The 23,334-nt window shown below is 29.6% G+C and overlaps 1 protein-coding gene across 7 annotated transcripts in view; it reads right to left on the bottom strand.

Moving 5' to 3' along the window:
* The window catches only part of LOC122504124 (gamma-aminobutyric acid type B receptor subunit 1), a 483,822-nt gene that overhangs the window by 345,090 nt on the left and 115,398 nt on the right, over positions 1–23,334 (bottom strand). For all 7 annotated transcript variants that reach the window (XR_006301807.1, XM_043615051.1, XM_043615049.1 and 4 more), the window contains one exon: positions 16,247–16,381. Coding sequence is in view for 6 of the 7 variants with exons in the window: in XM_043615051.1 (XP_043470986.1) it covers positions 16,247–16,381 (135 nt within the window). In the remaining variant the exon portion in view is untranslated. The remainder of the gene's footprint in view (positions 1–16,246; positions 16,382–23,334) is intronic.

Raw genomic sequence — 23,334 nt, 5'->3', positions numbered from 1 at the left:
TTAACTAAAATCACCAAAATAACTCTTAGAAAAGTTACATCCAAAAAGTCTGTTTTCATAAATGATACTGTCATTGCTAAACTGCTGCAGCAATAATGCCCATCTGTAAGCAACTAAAGTAAACTACCATAAGCAGTCTAAATTATTAATTGCGCACGATTTGGAAAAATTATGCAGAAATAAGAAGCAATTGGCTGCTTCACCCGTTGGCTGCCTCGCCCCGTTCTCCCCTTCATTATAAAAACTACAAAAAGAAAGAATTGTTTCGTTTTTTAACAGTTATTTACGATTCGTAAAGGGCCCAAAGAATAGCGATCTTAAATTTGTAAAAGTTTGCGGTGCCCCCATAGAGCCGCTCCTGACAGTCTAAAATCAAAAAAACAAAATTTATTCTTCAGTATAGGGGAGACTAGGCTACATTGAACCAGCGTCAACAGTTAACCACTTCAATTTTCTGAGAAATGACTGAGTGCAATTTTTTCTTATTCAATATATAAGTTAGTATTACCGAAACAGACTATGTCCAAAAATTTCCGGCAAGTAGGTTTATTGTTTGCAAAGAAAAACTAAAAAAATCTGTTTTTACGTACAAAACAAAAAATTTGGTGGAATTATAATGACGTTCTTTTATTGAAATAGAAAGTTTTAAAAATTAGTAAACTTTTGATTTATTTCGCTTAGGGTCTCAACTTCAATATTCCGATGTGATACAGAATTTTAAGTCTTACATAAATTTATTATAAACAATTTTTGTTGTGAATGTCATGTGATAACAGTGAGTGCGGCATCATTGAACCATCCGAAAAAGCAAAGATTTTTCAATTTTAAGAGTGGTAAAGTTGTCTGTTTTACTAATTAGTAAGAAAAATACAAGATAAACTTAAACTGTCACTTTTGCTACCTAACCTGACATCGAAATATATTAATTTTCTATATTAACAAACAATAACTATTTAACAACATTTTTCTATTTTTTTGAGTAGAAAATAAGATTTTTTACAATGTGTAAGTGGAAATATTATTTTCGAAGTAAATTGTAGTATTTTATTAAAGGTGGTTCAATGTAGACACACATCCTTTAAAATAAGAAAAATGTAACTGATTAGAAAAAAATTAAATTTTATTATTTAATCATAATAATTTGAGTTTGTAACGTGTGTATTAACTAAAGGAGTTCTTCACTTTTATTTTGATACAAAAACCTGATCAAAATTTGTAAAATTTAATTAGTTCTTGGACTTTATAAAATACCTGGTTCAATGTAGCATACTCTTTCCTACATTAATACCTAGTGGACGTATATGATTAAATTAAAATAAAGTAAATAAAACGAAAATACGGTACTTTTAAATTCATTTTTTAAGAAATGATGATTTTGATCTTTTGAATTTTTGACTTTAAAAGTACCGCATTTTCGTTTTTTCACTTTATTTTAATTTAATCATATACGTCCACTAGATATTGATGTATACTAAAGAATAAATTTTGTTTTTTTGATTTTAGACTGTCAGGAGCAGCTCTATGTGGGGCACCGCAAACTCTTACAAATTTAAGATCGTCATTTTTGGGGCCTCTACTAATCGTAAATAACTGTTATAAACGAAACAATTTTTTCTTTTTGTAGTTTTTAGAATGTACTTTAAGGTAAAAAAATCTGTTTTAATATTTTAAATAAAATTACTAAAAAAAATCATTAAAGTGGGGCCTATTTTTTGCCTTCGCAAACGCAAGTACGCCTTAACTTTATGTTCCGTGAGTATCATTAATCTCCTAAGTGTCTTTGTGTATTTGATAACTTTATGAAGTTGAACGGCGAAAAATTCATGGGTGTCGGACACTCAGTTTACGGTTTAAGGTAATTTAAGTAGTTTTAAAAAACTTTTTTTTAATTATCAAGATTAAATAAATCATTATTAAACCTATTTTTCTTCAAAATAGATGTACTGAGCTACATCAGATTAATTTTTCTAAAAGATAATATCCTATTCCAGCTTGGAGAACACACTTTAAAGTTCCCGGGTGTCGCACTTCCAGGGTGCGGTTTGAGGATGGATTCGTAAGTGTGAGCTTTAAGGGTTAAGACAGCCTTTGTTTAATTTCAAATCATATTTTTTTAATGAATTTAAAGAGAAAAGCATACTAATTATCATCTAAGAATATGCTGAATTTAAGGCAATTATGTGCCAAATCAGCAAATGTACACTCAATATAAAAAAGTAGAACTGTAAAATCACATTGCCTATCTTTATTTACACGCAAAGCGAAGAGTTTAAATTTAGAATGTCATTACTTTCAAGACTTAATTAATTCCAGATAGTTTTTAAAAAAAGATTTACTTTTTACTGTGCAATTCATAAAACCTTACACAGACTGAGTTAAGAAACTAATGCAATTGTTATTTAAAAATTTTGACATTAGAGCTGTCATTTTTTGTCCAAAAACAATTAAATATTTTACCGAACAGTGCGATCGATACTCCCGTAGACAAACAAGCTAACATCAACCTGAAAACAAATGACAGTTATAGTCTTTTTTATTTTGTACGGCAAAATACAAATATGTAAGATTTTATGTTCAACGCTTACTTATATTTCGCAATTTATAAAAATATTCTAATATCTTTGAACAATTAGCTGTTAAGATTGTCGGCAAAGCAGCATTTTTATAAGGAGGCTTTGTAAAATATAAAAATCGTAGCAAAAGTTTTCACAATTAAAGTTGATAATGTTTATCTTCCTACACGGAGTGAAGAAGTCTAACTCCTTTTATATTAAAGCCGTTATAGAAACTGGTGGATAATTTTATCAGACAGGAACTTCTTAGGGATTATTCTCTACACCAGGGGTAACATGATTATAGAGCAGGTTTGCCAGTAGAAACAGCCCTCTATTCTGCAGTAGGTAGAATAGAGGGACAAATTAGCAGTGGTGGCTATGCAGTTGGTACCTTTTTTGATATTGAAGGTGCCTTTCCTAACACCCCTATCAAAGTCATCTGTAGGGCAGCCAGAAAGCGAGATGTGCCCGAGCAGCTAATTAAGTGGATCGACAGTATGCTTCGCGAAAGGGCCCTAGAAGCAGAGTATGGTGAGGCTAGGATAAAAGGCCTTGCCTTAAAAGGGTGCTTACAAAAAGGAGTTGTCTCTCCTTTATTGTGGTGCTTAGTGGCAGATGAGTTGTCAAAAACCTCAATAGCCAGGGATATTATACGCTAATATATGCAGATGATTTCCTTATAATTATAAAAGGGCACTCAATTTAGACCCTCTTAGAGTTTACGGAAGGTGCACTTAAGATTGTCAAGGATTGGTGCAGAACTGGACTTTCTATAAACTCAGAGAAAACGAATATAGTAGTTTTCACAAGGAAATATAAGGAACCGAGTTTAAAGAAACCGATATTTTATGGAAAGAAATTTCTTTTTCCGAATCAGCTAAGTACCTGGGAGTAATCCTGGATAAAAAGCTGCGTTGGAAAGAACATTTCGAATATCAGTATAGAAGGTTCTGTACTGCTTTTTTGGCCTTGTAGAATGGCGATAGGGTCATCGTGAGGACGGAGGCTTAATATGGTTAACTGGATCTTTCAGATGATTTTAAAACCCAGGTTTCTTCACGCGTTGGATGTCTGGTGGTCTAGGACTCAACTGGTAACGGTTAAAGAGAAACTGGACCAACTCTAAGTCGACGCGTGTTACGAATAAAAACATTATCATTTTTTGTTTATTGGAAGGCTAATACTTCTATCACCTCAGTACGAAAAATAATTTTCTTGAAATGATCAGGGCAAAAACTAATACTTTTGGGAAGGTGGGGGCGAAAATTAAAATTGTTAAAATTATCGGGAAGAATAGTATCACTCTAAAATTGATAAGGGCGAAAACTAAAACTCTTGGGAAGGTGGGAGCGAAAATTAACATTGTTAAAATGATCAAGAAGAATAGTATCACTCTTCAATTGATCAGAACGAAAACTAACACTTCAAAATGATTTGAACAGAACCTGAAACATTCATAAGAAAGTCGCTGCAAAAACTGACATTTTTAAAAACATCGTCGGGATAATTATCATAACTTTTTCATACATCATATAATTTATTTAAGTGATAGTATTTTATTTATTTTTATTTTTTAGTATTTACATGCAGTGAGAAATTTGAAAATAATATTTTTTAAATATAATATTTTAAATATAAATTATAAATATTATTAAAAATATTAATTTAACGAATTTTTTTATTTAATTATTATTTTCTCACCCTCTTTTTAAAAATGAAAAGATTTTTAAATAAAATAAATAATAAGTGTTAATATCCTATAAAATGAATAACACAAAATAAAAAAATAATACAGAAAATAATAGAATAGAAATTTTATTTTTTATTAAAATTTTTTTTCAAAATGTATTAAATGTTTGTATTTTTACAAACTTTTTAAAATAAATGACAAGGTTTTTTTTGTATTACCAAAAAATTGAAAAAATAACAAATTTGATATTTCTAAAATTAAAATGAAGAAACACTGATTACTTCTTTCTTGCGAATAATAACATTCTTCATTTTTTAATGCAAAAAGCAGCGACTCTTAAAATATAATACATATAATATAATTCTTTAACATTTTGCATTTTGAAAAGAATTTTTTAAACGCTAATAATTCATTCAATATTATTTGATTTAATCGAAGTCATAATTAATTCATTATCACAGTAATGTAAAAAACTTTAACAATTAGAAAACTTATTTTACTATTTCTTCGTAAAAATGTCTAAATTCTGTTGGTATGTAACCTTTCTTCAACATCGTTTGAAGATCTTCTTTCTTTTTATGAGTTAGCTGTATTTTTTCGGTGTAAGCTGGATGAAGAGAAATACTTTTTATTACATCTCGTGTTATATTGTTTTGCGATATCTTCATTGGCTTTGGATTGTCATTGAAATCATATTTCACAAAAATTAATTTTTCATCTGACGGATCTACGGTAAATTCACGAATGTTTGATGTGTCAAATTTTTTCCAATTAAACAAATTTGACATCTCTGTAAAAACCATAATTTCACTTTGTTCAATTTATTTTACAATATAAGGTTGTTTTTCTCTCGCTTCGGTAATTAATTTTCCCCACTCTTCTTTAGTGTAAACAGATTTATTTTTTACGTGTTTTTCTATTCGTGCATGTATTGAGTCACATGGGCATTGGGTGTGTCCTGTTTCTAAAAATCTACAAGCATAAATTTTATATTTAAAATTTCATTCCTTCTCACTGGATAATTATTTAATTAAAAATATATATTATTAAAAGAAGTACATGCTAAAGATTAAAGAAAAATCAGTTTTAAAATATTAACCTAATTTGGTTTTTTGTGTCCAATATGACCAATACATATATTTATAAAAATAATTAATAAATGCTATTAATATCAATAAAATATTTATATATTAAAAATTTAAATTTAAAAATCTATTATTTGTATACCTGTGACAAATTTTGACATTGTATTGGAGTGATATCTTAATAAGCATACTAAAGACACATTTATTTTTATTTTCGCCACTGCAATTATCGTTTAACATTTGAATCGTTTTTTGAAGCGAAGATTTGGCGATGCTTTAATTTTTGCTATTAAATCAGCCATCAAAAAAGATGCGATTTTATTCGATTCTCGTTTTCCTATGGTCTCATCCTAAAGACAACAGACACCTTCGTTACTCTCCAAATCGAATAGTGAAAAATTCCAAACATTTAACATTGACATGTAATAAAGTGGTCCCATTTCTGCTCCAGGTGTTGTTAAAATTTTTTGCATATCAAAATTGATAGTGCACACAGTTTTATCTGTTTTGGATGTTTTTTTAGCCGCACTCATAAGTTGTCTAGCCAATTTTTTATTATTTAGGTGAATATTCTGCTGATCTTGAATTCCTATTCTTTCAGCTGCAGAAAAGTTTAAGTACCTCTCACATTGTTCACACCTGAAAATAATTTTGTATTTTCAACAATTGCTCCAATATTAATATTGAAATAATTATTAAAAATACATGTGCCTCGAAAATAGTAATTGATAATCTGACCTATCCTTTTTTGGTCTAAAAAAGCTGTAATTATACTCAGTATTAAATGCTTTGCGGTAAATATCTACTGAAATATGAGTGGCTATATTATTTTCTTCAAGCTCTTTAATAAGCAATTTATGCATTTTAGCTATGGAAAGCCCTTCTTCTAGGTATTTTTTATTAGTACTTTCGCGACAGTAATGCGATTCGATAGTTGGAAATCGTTCAATGTGACTTTTAATGAGCAAGATAACATCATCTTTATGTATATTTTGAAGGTCGATTAAGATGTTTTCCCCTTTTTTTTGCTTAGGGACTTTTAAGAAATCTGCCTACAGATACCTTGGATTCGGCACTCCAAGGTTATGTGGGGTTGGTACAATGAAACAAAAGAAAATATTAAAAAAAGATAAATAAATAAATGTTATAATAAATTTAATAAACTGGCGACCTACTACCAACCCGACCCACTAAAACCCGTAACCCTTCTTCTGGAACCCTTTACCCTCCCTCGGAACTGTCGTAAGACTTTAGCCTTCGAGGGTGGCGCTCCAACTCTGTCGCTAATGCAACCTTCTCCCTTTCTCTGCGATCCTCCTGCGTCCGTAGTTCAAAAAAAATAATTAAAACTATTACAAAGTCCAAGCGGAATTCAGAGCACAACAATAATAAAAAAAAAAAATTTTTTAAGAAGTGTAAAAAGTCAAAAGATAAAATTGTAAACGGATATAAAAAAGAAAAGAAAAAAAAAGTAAACACGTATATAATGTTAAAAAAATAAAACTGTATAAAGACGAATAAAAAACACAACACAAATTAAAAAATGTATAAGGGCAAATAAATCACAAAATAAATTAATAAAAAACAAACAAATTAAAAGCTGTTTAAATCACGCTTTTTGGCGGCCGTCGAGATCCTTCCTCGACATAACCGAGGTTACGAAGTTCTCGACTCCCTTCTTTTTAATACTTTTTATTTGCTTTTAGTTCTTGCGAGAGTCTTCTTTGCCTCCTCAAGGGCCGCCCTGAAGAGTCCGTGTCCTCCGCTGCCTGCAATATGGGTGGTTGACACCTTATTGCCAAACTTTTCCTTGCATAAAAAGCAACTTGGGCTCTTCTTACAGTTACAGAACCTGTGACCAGCTTCACCGCACTTAAAGCACGCAGCCGATCTGTCCACCTTCTGGCATTTCGCTCCAATATGACCGTATCCCAAGCATCGATGACACCGGACGACCATTACTCTTTTTTTAATTGGGCAACACATAAAACCAATTTTTACGTGTCCAACTGCGGATCTTTTTGACCCCATTCTTTCCATTTGAGGAATCTTTGGATCTGGTACTTCCGTTTCCATTGGAGGAGCTTCCTCCTTTTTCCTCTTATCGGTTTGGGTTCAAGTCTCCCCTGGACTGTCACCCTCTCGCTACCGTTTTTGAGCATCTCTTAGGACGCTTTTGAGATTACGCTTATAGGAACGCTCTCTCTTATCCTTACGGTCCTTGCGGTTACACTCCGCACTGCTGAGAACGCATGCTAAATCGAAGTCCGACTCATCGGCTGCGACATGCTTTACTTTTGCCTCTTTCGACAGGACTTCGATGGCTCTGAGTCCATCTTTTACCGTCCTGTTGACGTTCTTCTGAATGTCGCAAGATTTTATTATCATTGCGACCTCCAACTCCATTTTGTCGAGGCAAGTCGCCTCTTCCTTTCTGAGCCGCGAGCATATCTTGCGAGTCTCTTCTATCGCCTCGTCGTCTACTTCTGAGTCGATAGCGCTATGTACGGTCTTTCCGCTACTGCAGATTGACACACTCAGAAGGCTCGACGCGCTTCCGTTTCTTATTCTTCCTCCTTCCACGATGTTCTGTGGATCCAATCTTTCCACGATCACCTGTGGCACTGCAAGAAATTGTGCGCCCCCACAATCCGCGCGCACTTGAGCATCAGTCTTGGGACCGATGGTGAGATTTTTCCGTCTGGCAGCGGGACCACTTCTCTCAGCACATCAAAGAAATCAATGATGTTTGGCAGTGGACCCGCTTCTCCCAGTACATCTAAGACATCAATGATGTTCGGCAGTGGACAACCAGCGGCGGAGAGATGTTTTCCCCTTTGATCTGATTCTATGAGACCAGTAGCATTCGATATATTTTTCTTCTTTAGAGCTGTTCTTACCCATTGTTCTGAAATGTCTGAAAAAAGTTATTTTTAAAAATGGGAAAGTTTATTAATAACAGGGTTGCCACAGGTCAGGAAAAACAGGGAATTCAGGGAAAGTAGAATTGGTAAGCGAAGTCAGGGAAAAGTCAGGGATTTTTATTTAAAGTACTGGAAAAAATTAAATTTTTGAAATTCATAAAAAAATTCTGGATTTTTAGGAATTTAAAAAAAAATTCTTTGCAAAATTCAATTACTTTTATAAATAACAACATCCATCACAAGAATTCAATTATTTTCAAAATTAATACAATTCTTTGAAGAAATTCAATTTTTTTAAAACATTTTAACGAATATTTCGTCATTAATTTAATTGTCTTTGTAAATAGCAAAATTTTTCTCCAAAAATTCAATTATTTTCAAAAAATTTAAATAAATTTTTTTGCAAAATTTTAATTATTGCTATAAATAAAAAATTTTCACTGAAATTCAATTATTAAAAAAGATTTTTTTATAAAATTCTTCACAAGAATTCAATTATTAAAAAAAAAATTTAATAAAATTTAACTTTTTCGCAAGTGACAGAATTTTAAATATTTTTAATAAATTTCTCGAAAAATGCAGTTATTCTTAAAAATTTTATTGGAACTCAACGAGAAAATTCAAATTTAAGAAACATTTAATAATCCAATAAAATAATAAAATTCGTTGCAATTATTCCAGTTTTTCATAAATATCTTTTAAATCGTCTCAGGAAATCAATTATTTTAAAAAATTTTCAAAGTAATTCTGCATAAGAATTCAATTATCTTGTTAAATAACAAAATTCTCCCTATAAAATCAATGATTAAATTCTCGTTGAATTTTCTAATAAAAAATTATTTAAAAATCGATTACTCCCAGTCGAAGACATGGAGTGATTGACTTCTTCATGTTTATAATAATATTTTTATAATAATTTAAATAATTTGTAGGCCAGTTTTTCCACAATTGTTTGTTTATTAACTTATGTTATTAAAACAACGTTTCGGTAGTAACCACTACCCTTTATTAATTGAACGAAAATGATATAATATTTAAAATACTTTATTTTACAAAAACTTAATTATTTTCTTGACAATGCTTTATTGCTTTTAATTTAAACTTGATAAGGGTAGTGGTTACTACCGAAACGTTGTTTTAATAACATAAGTTAATAAACAAACAATTGTGGAAAAACTGGCCTACAAATTATTTAAATTAATATATTAAGAATCCACAAATAAAATTTCATCTAACTAATATTTTTATAAGTTGTTTAATTTCAAGAAGGTTTGAATTTGAATGTTTTGAAGAATTTTAGTTCCTAATGAAAAATAATAATGATAAATAAAACAATAATTGTCTTTGAACAATTTTACAATAATTAAAGAAATTCGCAAATATTCGAACATTTTCTTGAGCTTCTAATCATTTTTAGAGTGACTTAGAATATTCTTTAGTGTCAGGGAAAAGGTCAAAATTCTGTCTGGAAATCAGGAAAAGGTAAGGGAAAAACAAAGTTAATTTTTTGTGGCAACCCTGAATAAGTACTGAAAAATGAATTAAAATTATGAAAAAGGGGGAAAATTTATATTAAAAAGTTTAACGTACTCAGTGTATCCAAGAACATTTTGCGATATACGGTAACAAATTCAGTGACATTTTTTTGGGAGCTTATAATTCCTCATTGTATTTAGAGCGTCAACTTTTCCGTAGTCTGGTGAATCACTATCATCTAATTCTTTTACTTCCACCCAGTTATTTAAAATTTTCCATTGTTTAGAGTGACTTTATGCCTTCCAGAACATATCAAAAGCATTTTTTCGTTCATCAGTTGAGAGCTTACTATGACATTTCCTCCAACATTTCATGTTGTTACATCCTTCTTTTATTTCTCTAGCTTCAATGACAGTATTTTTCTTTCGATTCCTTACGTACCATTAGTGTGAGTTTTCTTAGCTTTGTTGTCCTTCCAAGATTCAGGATTTGGTATTCGTTTTCGTACATTCCCTCACAGCACCGGGATATTCAGGATATCCCAGAGACGTCCTGGGGATATCGATTTGTTTTCGGAAGTTTGGATATCCCTGGATTATCCTCTGGATATCCATGGACGTCCCTAGGATATCCCAGAGATATCCAAACTTCCGAAAACAAATCGATATCCCCAGGACGTCTCTGGGATATCCTGAATATCCCGGTGCTGTGAGGGTTTTCTTTCTTGATCTTTGCGTTTTAATTGCCTTAGTTGTGTCTCAATGTCGTTAGAATCAGTCGGATTGATGGATTCAGTGTTTTCTTCTTCATTTCGAAAAGAATTACTGTTTGTTTCTATAGAAGAGAAATCTTTAAATGAAATAGAATCACTGACACAAAAGTTTTCGACGGAATCTTCAATATTAAAGTTTAAGGAAATTTTAATAATTCTACAATTACAATTATTATATTTAAGTTTGAAGTAAAAATATATTTGTGTCAAAGGTAAATAAATATTTGGCTCAAATAAAAATTGTGTATTCACTAAATCAAATTTTGTATATTTAGTATTGTTTTTCTTATTTTCAAAAAAAATTAATAGGTTAGTAGACTTTGAGACAAATGTTTTTTTATTAAACTGAAATAAATTATATTTAATTTAAATAACACATTGATTTAAAAAAATTATTATAAATTTCTTTGTAAATTATTACCGTCAACTGGGGCTATTTTTGTGCATCCGGGGGCTATTTTGTGCACGCGAATTTTTTAATGAAAAAAATTATTAAAATGAATTATTTTAATTTGCTATTGTGTAAAATGAAAGTTTGATTACATGACAATAGAGAGCACTAAATGTTATTATTTAATTCTTTGTCAATTAAGAGAAAAAAATTCCTAAAAACGGAAAATTTGTTTAAAAAATTTTGAAAGTTCGGAAAAATTATACCAGATCTTCTAGAGTTTTAATGTGTCTCATAAACTGAGTTAGATATTTGTTGTCGTATACGTAATGCGCTAACTTTTTATTCATTATTTTAAGAGAAAAGTGGAAAAACTGAAAAACCAGGATTCCATGGGGCTATTTTGTGCACTTAAAAAAATCAAATATTTTTCATAAATGTTTTATTTAATAAGTAAAGAAGATTCTGTTTATCATTTTTATACATTTTTGTCTTACTTTTCTGTCAAAAAACTGTAAATACGTTAATTAAAATCATTAAAACGATTAAAAGCTCAACCGGTGCACAACGTAACCTCAAAAAATGAACATTAATTAATATTTATAAGTTTTTCAAATTAGTTTTAAAACTATTTTCTCGTTTCTCTTAAAATAACTTGAAAAGCATATTAGATATTAAATTGTTATCTATTTAACCTTAAAAATATTTATTTCAAGTTTTTTAAAAATATCATTCAAAACCATTAAAAAAGCTCCTATTGAAATGATGTTTCAAAGTTATTTATAAGTGTTTAAACAATCATTTTATAATTATATTAGTATATTATTATGAAATATATATTTAAAAAAAATATATTTTTTACTATCTGCGTAATATACAATTTAAAGAAAGATTGTTAATTTTTAGTAAATCCAGATTTTAGCAAAATTTTAGTGATTTATTTTACATTTTTTGTATAATATATCTACAAAAAAAATTTTACTAGGTCATTCTTTTTTTAATTTACTCTCAAATATATACACAAAAGATTTCATGAAGCAGAAACGATTAAAAAAAATGTTTACGCAACATTATATAAAAACAAAGTTCGATGCACAAAATAGCCCCATCCGGGGAGTTATTGTGTGCACGACTTTCAATGACTATAACTAAGACAAAAAAAATTTTTTCATTGCCAAATTTATAGGAAACCTTCAGAAGGTGTGTTTCAATGATGCCGCACTCACTGTTATCACATGACATTCACAACAAAAATTGTTTATAATAAATTAATGTAAGACTTAAAATTCTGTATCACATCGGAATATTGAAGTTGAGACCCTAAGCAAAATAAATCAAAAGTTTACTAATTTTTAAAACTTCCTATTTCAAAAAAAGAACGTCATTATAATTCCACCAAATTTTTTGTTTTGTACGTGAAAAACAGTTTTTTTAGTTTTTCTTTGCAAACAATTAACCTACTTGCCGTAAATTTTTGGACATAGTCTGTTTCGGTAATACTAACTTATATATTGAATAAGAAAAAATTGCACTCAGTCATTTCTCAGAAAATTGAAGTGGTTAACTGTTGACGCTGGTTCAATGTAGCCTACTCTTCCCTATATCAAAAGTTGAGTTTCTTTATTCTTTTAATTCTGAATTTAAATAAATCTTTAAATAAAAAAAGCTATTTGGTGCACAAAATACCGTCTGCAGAAGTATCACTTTGTTCGATTTCTTCCGTTTCTATATTTTTTGAAAGGGCTTAGGGGGTTAAGTGTGCAAAAACTGCCCCCGCATCTATTTTTCTCAAATTTGGCCCATATATTACTATCCATATGACTATAACTTTCTGCAATTTTGAACTCAAAATTCGCTTTTTTGGGGGAGTTATGGAGGGGGAAAGCAAAATCAAAAAACTTATTTTTCTCGAAAACTACTAAACCGATTTTAATGAAATTTTAAGAGGTTGTAGATATAGATAAGACGATTTTAGAAAAAAAAATTTTCAAAAAAAATTTTTGAAATTTTCAAAAATTTTTTTGAAATTTTCAAAAATTTTTTTAGGGTTATTTTTTGAAGTGACCAGTAAAAAGTACCTTATAATGTCCCCTTTAACATATATTTTTTCCAAATTTTTTAAAAATATAGTTTTTGAGTAAAATGTCAAAAACCATGGTCATGCTATTTGTCACGTATACGGTAATGCACATATACATAATGGGCAATTTCATGTGATAGGGTATAGCCAAATAAGTATGGAAAAAGTGACCCGAATATATTTTTTCCATTCATTCCTACCCACTTAAAAATAACTTTTTGAAATTTTTAACTCAAAATTTTGAGTTTTTTGGAACTTATGGAGAGGAAAAAATCGAAAAACGCATTTTGCTCAAAAACTACTGTAGGCATTTTAATCAGCTTTGGATATATTGAAAAGACAATTAAAGAGATTCCAAAAAAAATTTCAAATTATTTTTTCAAAAAATTCCAAAAATTTTTTTTTTGAAAATTTCAAATTAAATTTTTTTTGAAATTTTCAGAAAAAAATTTGTTTAAATCTATTAAAGTGAAATTTTTATGTATTTTCTCATTTCATTCTCTTATGTCATCTACTTAATAAAACAATTTTGCTTGACATGATTTCAGGGTGTGTCACGGTAAATAACTCAAAAACCATACCCGGTACATTTTTATGTTGTATGTAAATGGTTAATTAATTAATTATTTGTTTAATCCCAAATTAATACTTAGGGGTTTTCTAAATACAAGTCTGAAATCGATATTAAAAAAAAATATTTCCAAAGAAAAATCCAAAAATTTTTATTTTGGCATTTAAAATTTTTTTCTTTTTTGATCGTTGAAGCGGTACATAACACTTTTTTATTTAACTTTTTTAACAGTCTTACTTATCAAAGAATAATTGCCTAGATGATTTTAGAGTGCGACACGGTGAAAAAAACTCAAAAAATCCTAAAATTTGATTTTAAAATTTTCCAAATTTTTTTGTTTGTCTAAAAATATTTTTTATAGTAACATTAGATTTGTATTTAGCAACCTCAATAACCCACTAGTAATAAGTTGCAAAAATATTTGACAGGTTTTTTAAAATTAACCATTTACATACAACATAAAAATGTACTGGGTATGGTTTTTGAGTTATTTACCGTTACACACCCTGAAATCATGTCAAGCAAAATTTTTTTATTAAGTAGATGACATAAGAGAATGAAATGAGAAAATACATGAAAATTTCACTTTAATAGATTTAAACAAATTTTTTTTTGAAAATTTCAAAAAAATTTTAATTTGAAATTTTCAAAAAAAAAATTTTTGGAATTTTTTGAAAAAATAATTTGAAATTTTTTTTGGAATCTCTTTAATTGTCTTTTCAACATATCCAAAGCTGATTAAAATGCATACAGTAGTTTTTGAGAAAAATGTGTTTTTCGATTTTTTTTTGTTATTTTTAAGTGGGTAGGAATGAATGGGAAAAATATATTCGGGTCACTTTTTCCATACTTATTTGGCTATACCCTATCACATGAAATTGCCCATTATGTATATGTGCATTACCGTATACCTCTTAAAATTTCATTAAAATCGGTTTAGTAGTTTTCAAGAAAAATAAGTTTTTTGATTTTGCTTTCCCCCTCCATAACTTCCCCAAAAAAGCGAATTTTGAATTCAAAATTGCAGAAAGTTATAGTCATATGAATAGTAATATATGGGCCAAATTTGAGAAAAATAGATGCGGGGGCAGTTTTTGCACACTTAACCCCCTAAGCCCATTATAATTATATTTTTCGAAAATTTTCGTTTTTTCCAAAATAACAAAAAATGCTTGTTTTGATTAATATAACAGTTCGTTGTCATAGTAATACGTGAAAATAGTAACAATCGTGAAATCGTTTATGAACAAAAACATACACATATATATATATATATATATATATATATTAACATATATTAATTAGTAAGAGAGTTTATTTTCGCCCACGAGAAGTCAACTACGTTTTTCTTCGCTTTAAAAAAACCAATAGTGTTTTTATTCGCCCAGTAGAAGTCAAAAGCGTTTTTGTTCGACCCAAAGAAGTCAGAACTGTTTTTTTTCTTCCCGAAGAAGATAGGAGAGTTTTTATTCTTCCACATAGGTCAGAAGTATTTTTTTTCGTCCCCAAAAAGTTAATAGTATTTTTTTCGACCCAAAGCTAAATTGTGTTATTCTTGTTCACGAAGGTGAATAGTGTTTTTTTCGTAACACCCATCGAAGTAATGGTTTTCAGGGGCATTACGGGGGCTATAAGGACCACGCCAACAGCTGCGTTGGAATTCGTACTAACCGAAGCACCTAACCGTGCAGGAAAGGTGGAATTTTTTCGGTGAACACACCAAGCTTCTAACCTCAATTCTATCAATCCCAGAATTAAGTATGGTGCAAGATAGAATTATCAAGAGGGTGAAATTAAAACCCGCTTTAAGTTCATTATACATTCCAGAACTGACTAGAAGAAGGGTTTTCCACTTAGGGACGAAGTCTGGTATACAGACGGCTCCAAAGTGGACTGCGGTGCAGGCTTCGGAATCTATCGAAAAACTGGCTGCATAAAATGTCACTAGGATAATATGCCACGGTCTGTCAGGCCGAGGTCTGTGCGATTTTAAGGTATGTGTTCCCAAATGTCCATTTTAAAAGGAACAAATGGCAAGAGGATTAGTATTTGTGTAGATAGTCAGGTGGCATTAGGGCTCTGAAAAATCTCACAATAGAATCAAAACTCGTCTGGGAATGCCGTAGCGTACTAGATGTGTTATAGTTATCGGTCATGAACCAGCAGTGGCATTAATGCCGTGCTTGGTTAATAGAGCTATAGAAAGATGGGGTTAAAAGGATCATGAAATTTATTGGGTGAGCATTGGGGTGGGAAGGCAAGCGAAGACTTTGTTGGGGCTAGTTCTTAACAAGAGGCTAGTGAGCGATCTCCTAAAACTCGATAAGATGAGAGTTAGAACCGTAGTTCGCCTGCTTACAGGTCATGGACTATTGAATTACCATCAGCATAAAAAAGGTAGACAAGTTTCGCCTATGTGCAGATTGTGTGAGGCGAGTAACGAAACTTCGACTCATATTATCTGAATACCCAGCGTTAACTAGGATCAGGCTTTCTAGCTGGGGTCAAGCAATTATTGACATTAAGCAGGTGATCAACATAACGATAGAAGAGACACTGGACTTCTGGAGAAGAACAGGACTCTAAAGGGGTTTGATGTAATATAAAATATAATATTATTTTTCTGTTTCTAAAAATTAGGAAGAAAAGAGAAAAAGAAAATGCGCACATGGCACTGCAAAATTGGTTTAATTAATACTTACAACAACTAAATTCCACATTTTCGCAGCTTCTGCAACAGTTGTACAAACTGTACTACAACCTGCTAACAACATTAACTTTTGTGGCTTGTTATAAAGAAGATTGTACATGACAGAGGCTCCAAGTCCCGGCTCACACTAAAATTTAAAAATTAAATGTTTATTACTTTATACACTACCGTCCACAAGTATCAGCGCGATAACACGCGACTCTATGAAAAAACATGTCATCACTTTTTTAATCATATCTCGAAAATGAAAGGAGATACAAATAGTAAAATAAGCCGTCTTTGATGTCACAATCGGTCACAACACGGCTTCACATTTTTAATGATAAATCGATTACGGATTAACATTTTTTAATTTTCTAAGGCTTATTTTAATGCTGGAATTCTAACGAGGGTTTCTGTGTTTTTAAAAAAAATTTAACTAAATTTTTGTAGATTTTTGAAAATGTTGAATTCAAGAGACAAAAATGAGAAAATTTGATAATTGTTTAAAATTCTTTCGCACTCTACAACTCAAAAAATACATAACAAAGTGACTTCAAAGACGGCATATTCAGGCTTCTCACTCTTTTCTGACTTCAAAAATAGTAGGAAAAAGTAGCTTTAGAGGTTGAAATAGTAGGAAAAAGTAGCATTTAAAAGATTAAAATAGTAGGAAAAAGTAGTAAAGTAAATAGTGTGAAAAATCAGTTTTTTTGTACTAATATCTTATATTTTAATAAGAAAACAGATATCACTTTACATTTAATTTAGTAAAATAGTCAAACTTTAAGTTTCACGTCAATATTATTAGATAATGCAATCATTTTTTTTGTTATAAAACGTATTATTGTTATTATTTTTATAATTATATATTAACTACAACCTTTTTTCTGTTTTACATAATTATCTTTTTCAACAATAATATTTTGGTTTTACTTCAACATATTACAAACTTTTACACAATATTTTGGTTTTATATTAATGTTTATATTCACCTATAATTAACATATTAAATAGTTTAACTATTTACATAGTCACAACTTGATTTTAACTTAGTAAAATTAAATAATTTACTAATAATTAAAAACTTATATTTTCCATTTAAATATTTTGGACACTTATATTTTGGTTTCGAATTAGTCTTCAGGTTTTGAGAATTTTTTTATTATCGATTCATATTTTATGTATAGTTAGAACATTTATAACAAAAGTATCCAATAAAGTAATATTTATGACTCCCATACATAACTAGCTACTTTAACTTAAGTTTTCTATAGCTACAATATATTTTTCATTAAAAAAACTATTTCTAATATTAAAAAATTTGTGGCTATCTTACAAACAGTTCTCGTACAAGTTTACAGTTTTAATAAATACTTTAAACCTTTCAGCTTTTTACATATTTTTAAACATTAGCAATATTTTGGTCTTGTAATGATCTTAAATTTTTAACTTCAACAATTTTTTAAAGTATATTTTTAACAACATTTATAATAAGTTTTCCATTGGAATTTTCTCATAATTAATAATCGTAGAGTTTTTTTGAACAAAATCGCATTTTGCCATTGTAGACTTTCTTTGTTTTTTTGCAGGAATGTTATTAATTGAATTTGTTTTTCTTTTGCGATTCGATTCTGTAGAAGTCTCTGTAGAAGAAGATTTTAAATGCGAATTTGATTTTTTTACAGAATTTCTTATTGAACTTATACTAATTTCCTTATTTACGTTGACAGCTTCGACTCGAATTTCATTTAAAAGAATGGTGGATGAACTTTTACTCTTGATTTTAGACGTTTCTTTTTTGGTAGATTTTTGAACCTCTTTTTTAATATTTTACTTTTTGAATGGATTCTATTTTGCTCTTCTTCTTGAACCGGCTTATTTTTTAACTTTTTTTTGTAATAATTTATTAAGAGCTTCGTTCTTTTTTCGTTCAATTTCTGTGTTTAGTTTTAAAATTTCGTCCTCTTTAGTTCTCTCTTTTTTTCTTAGACTTTCTGCTGCTACCATCATTCCACTCGCAATATGAGCTGCTTGAAGATCGTTTTTTTTCAATGCTTCATCCAATTGAGTTTTTGCTTTTATCATTAAAGAATCCGCAGATTTTTTCGTCAAATTAGTTTGTTTTTTTAAGTCTTTCAAATTCAATTCAAGTTTTTTCACATTTTTATTTAGTTGTTTTACATTTTTCAGATTTTTTTTTCCTGTTCGATCCTCTGCTTTTTTTCCTTTTCAGATTCAATGTTTCTTTTTTTTCTTTTCATTATCTAAAAACTCCATATAAGATTGACGCGCTCTTCGAGCCATAGTTAATAAATTATTTGTTATTGGAAGTAAGTGAAGTCTACCTTTAAACTTTTTTGTGGAATCATGAGTTAATAATCGAGCATTTAAAGTTCGTTTTAGACATATTAGTCTTATCCTTAGTTAAAGTCAGCTTCGATTTGGAGAATCCTCTTTCCACATCTGAGTTTCCGTGAGACAAAGACAAGCAAGCTTTAACAACTTTAGTAACTAACGGATATTTAATATCATTATTAAAGCTTGTTTTGTCAAAAATATTTGCTTGCCAATAGTGATCGATTCTTTCTGATTTTTTAAATTCTGATAGTTTCTCTAATTTCAAAAGATTCCATTCGTCGGACAATCGCATTGAAGAAACATCTGGAAGAGAAAGTTGCTCTGCGATTTTACAAATATCTCTATGACTATGTTTGTTTTGAATTCTAATAGGCTGTAAACAGCGACAGGCAAAATTAGACTCTCTTTTTGACTAAGTTTTTCCAAATGTTTCCTTACATCATCGTCTAGAATAATATTTTGTAAATAGTTTAATTTTTAACATTTCAATACTTTCAAAGAGAATATGAATATGAGGTTCCTCTTTTTGAAACAATTGCGAAAAATTCTCAAACAACTCGGCACTACCTGCGACAAACTTTAACTGCATTTGCATATCATTCTGTTTTAATTAATTACAAATAGAAGTGTATCTGACACTTGAAAATAAAGTCGACTTAACACCTGACTTTATCGGTAAGAATTTCAGAAAATATTAGGGCCATCCGAACCCAACATTAATAATTTTTCAATTGGTATCAATTACTTTGCAATTCTGGTGTGAAAAATAACGCAAACGAATCTGCAGCTCTTTTTTGCCCTCGGAATTGGTTGTCTCATCATATGATAAAACGAACCCGTCGCTTTTTTACATCTTCAATTAAATTCTTTTCATAATACAATGCCAACGCTTCGGTAAGTAGATATTTAAATTTTGTAGGGCCAAGTGAGAATTTTTTCGCTATTTGTGAATCAGGAAACATTAATTGAAAAGTTTGCTCCAAATCATCGCAAGAATTTGCAGACATATTGCAATGTACATTCTTAATTACCCAAATGATTTCAGCTCTCAATGATGTATCACGCACAACTTGTAATGAAAGTGGATTTTCCAAAGATTCTCCATTCCTAGGCAAAGCAGGTGTTTGAAACTTTAATTGGTTATTATGAAATTTGTCTGAAGCGTTCTTTGTATGAATTGCAGTTCCAGAATGCTGAAGGATATCTTGGATACCCTTATTTGCATAAGAAAAACTTTTCCTGCAGATTGTGCAAAATACATTATTTTCTTTTTCATTGCACTTAGTCCGATTTCGTAGCCTAAATTGTCAATACGTTTCAACCAATTTGTTTGGAAATTATAGCCACCCATTATGTATACAAAATTAATCGAAATTTAGTTTTAAATTATTTTTCAAAACACAGCCAATTTTTCAACAAAACATTTAATCACAATATGTTATTTAAAACTGAGATTCCGATCATATTTAAGATTTTTTTCACATCTTTTTAAGATATGTTGAATATCCAATTCCTCTTATATTTTCTGATGATCTAAAAAACAGAAATATAATCGTTTTTATAAATAAGTTTAATTTAGTACTTAATTAAAAAAATATTTAATGTTTTTTAGTTTTATAACAACTTTTCCGAAAACAAACATTTTTTTACATAATCAAAGAATAGCATAATCAATTCATAATTGACTATACTTTATCACAACTTACACTTTAAAAATTTATTGTTTTAAACAAATTAATTAAAGAACGAAAACATACCTACTAATAATATATGTGATAAAATAAAAACAATGTGACATAGAAATGCTTAAAATGGTTTTTTATGATTAAAACTTATATTGAAAAATAAGGTTGCGTCTACTCGTAACTTACCTTATAATGATTAAATTAAAGAGGGAGAAAAATATCAATCAAGAAATAAATCGATATTCACTTTATAACTTTTTAACACAATTAATAATTGAAAAGAATGGTGTTAATAATGCTGTGTATATTGTATGTTTCGTTTTTACGATGGACATTTAAAAACATAACCAAAAAATCCAAGGGTGGGAAGCTTCTAACTTCAACAAAAAATCAACGGTTTCTGATTGGTTGGTAATAATGATACAACAGAATGACCAATGGGGAAATAATTTCTATAAGGCTAACACAGAATAGATATTTTCGAAATACGCAAAGCATGAAACAAAAAGATAGATAGGTATATAATTATTTGAATTTTTTTCTATTTCATGTTTCACTTTCGTGAACGATATTCCCGAATGTATTGTGCACTGAGCTTTAAACGACGGAAAACTGTAAATCTGTTATTAAAATATGTATATTTCAGAAAAATATTTTTCAGAAACTTATTAAAAAAAATTTCGACTCATAATTTCTTGAAAAAGTAGCTTTTAGTAGCATTTTACTTAAAAAAGTAGCCAAAAAGTAGCCTTTTATTAAAAAAGTAGAAAAAGTAGTAAATAGTAGAGGAGTGAGAAGCCTGCTTATTTTACGCAGAATTTTCAGCTTTCTAACCGTATTTAAGTTTTTTTTGTACCTCCTTTTATTTCCGAGATATGATGGAAAAAGTGATGGCATGTTTTTTCATAGAGTCGTCTGTAATCGTCCTGATACTCGTGGGCGGTAGTGTATGAAACAACATATTTCGACTAAAACTCTACTACAATTTTCATTTGCATGAATATGTATTTAATTAAAATTTATTTAAATTTATATTAAATGAATATATATCCATACTTATCAGGCTATAGCCCTTTGCCCCATATGGGCAAATCCACAGAACATTTTACTTTGATGATTATGAATTAGAAATCTTAAAAGCTTGCTTTATTTTAAAATTGAAACTTTAGTTGTCATTAGAATTCTGTAAATTATATACAAAGTAAGATTTATGTATATTATTTCAAAAAATATTTATATGTTAATTAGTTTTATCTATTTAAAAGTCAGAAGATGCTTTAATCTCGTTTGATATTGTCACATAATGCTACACTCTTAGCAACTTTATTTCTACAGTCCGTTAGATATCACTTTAACTCCAAGGAATATAGCTTAGAAGCATATGTTTTTACTAAAATTTATTGTCCTATTAGTGTGCCATCATTACAAATAAAGATATGAATAGTTTTTTGAATGATATTACTTTTTTTAAGAAATATGATTTGGCGCTTTCTTATGAACTTATTAAGAACAATCCGGGATGTAAATATAAGTTAAATAGGTATTAATATAGGGGAGAGTGGGGAAAGACGGGGTACTTAAGGTTTAAAGCGCTAAAAAACGAAAATTACCGAATATATACTTTATTATTATTTTTAATTATCATCTTTGGGAATCAGTATTTCGTAAAAAAGGCGTACAAAGGCCATGTGTTACTTATAAAAGCTTATAATTAATAATATTGAAAAAATTGCAAATCTCCCCATCTTGCCCCACTGACGGGTAAGATGGGGTACCTGTAGGGGTAAGATGGGGTACTCAAGAAAGCAACATATTTCTGTCGACAAATTTCACAAGTAAAGGTTGCATCTTCATCTTCATGCATAACTGCAATGAGCCCATTGGCCGCAGAAAAAAAAGCAGCCCAGCCTTCATTTGAGTCTAAATAATAACCATTACAATAGAGACAAGGTGTATTTTCCACTTTACCATCGCTAATTGTTGATTTAACCTGACAAGCTTTTTTCTTTTTGGTCACTCTTATTTTATTCAGTCTTGATTTTAGTAGTTTTCTTAACTTCTCTTATTTCTCTTTTTTTTGCTTCATTTGTGAACACCGTCTTGCCCCACTCTCCCCTACCCCATCTTGCCCGCACCTACGAAATTGAATAAAACGATTAATTACTACAATTTACGATTCAACAAAAAAAACATATATGCTTCCCTTCTTCTGTAACCCTTGACAGTTAGAAATAAATTTATACAGTTCATTAACTGTTATTATTAAGTAATAAACACCTCCTAAAAAAAGTGAAAAAATGACAAAAAAATCGTCAAAAACTGTTATTTTAGTAAAACAGATAAAAGATATCCTAAAAAAAGTGAAAAAATGACAAAAAAATCGTCAAAAACTGTTTTTTAGTAAAACAGATAAAAGATATGTTCTCATGGCATTTAGGTTTTGTAAACAAGAAACTATCGTCTCGGTGCAGTATTATGTAAAATATAATCGCGATTGGTTAATTCGTTTGTTAAATAAGGCCGGTACCCCGTCTTACCCGCTACCCCGTCTTGTCCCACTCTCCCCTAGTAGGTGATAAATAATTAATATTTTGATATGTTAGTCATTTATGAGGTTATGTACACCTGAAGGCATACATTTATTCTCAACGCGCATACATTCGCATCTGCGCAAACAAAAGTGTTGAAGGCCCCTTACTTATGTGGCGCACAGTGGGGCAAATAGCACTTTTCAGGGACAAAAACCTGGCGCTCTTACAATTTTTAACGGATTTTGTTAATGTTTTTTTAAAAATAATCTTGAGTTTCCACAGAATACAATGCGTCTGCTAATAATTTATTTAAATTAATTGTTTGTTTATTTATTTATTTAACAACAATGTAGACAAAAATTATTTTCTAACTTATTTGATAGACATTTAATGTCCTAAATTTGAATTTCACTTAAAATTAACATTCAGAGATATAGTTAAACATAATTAATCAGTTTATACTCACGAGAATGGTAATAAAAAATGTTAATATTGTTATAAACAAATTATATAAACAAATTATT

The sequence above is a fragment of the Leptopilina heterotoma genome, unplaced genomic scaffold (assembly GCF_015476425.1).
Source record: "Leptopilina heterotoma isolate Lh14 unplaced genomic scaffold, ASM1547642v1 Lhet_279, whole genome shotgun sequence".
Lineage (NCBI taxonomy): Eukaryota > Metazoa > Arthropoda > Insecta > Hymenoptera > Figitidae > Leptopilina > Leptopilina heterotoma.
Note: the sequence above shows the minus strand (reverse complement) of the source record. Positions and strands in the feature narration are given on the sequence as shown.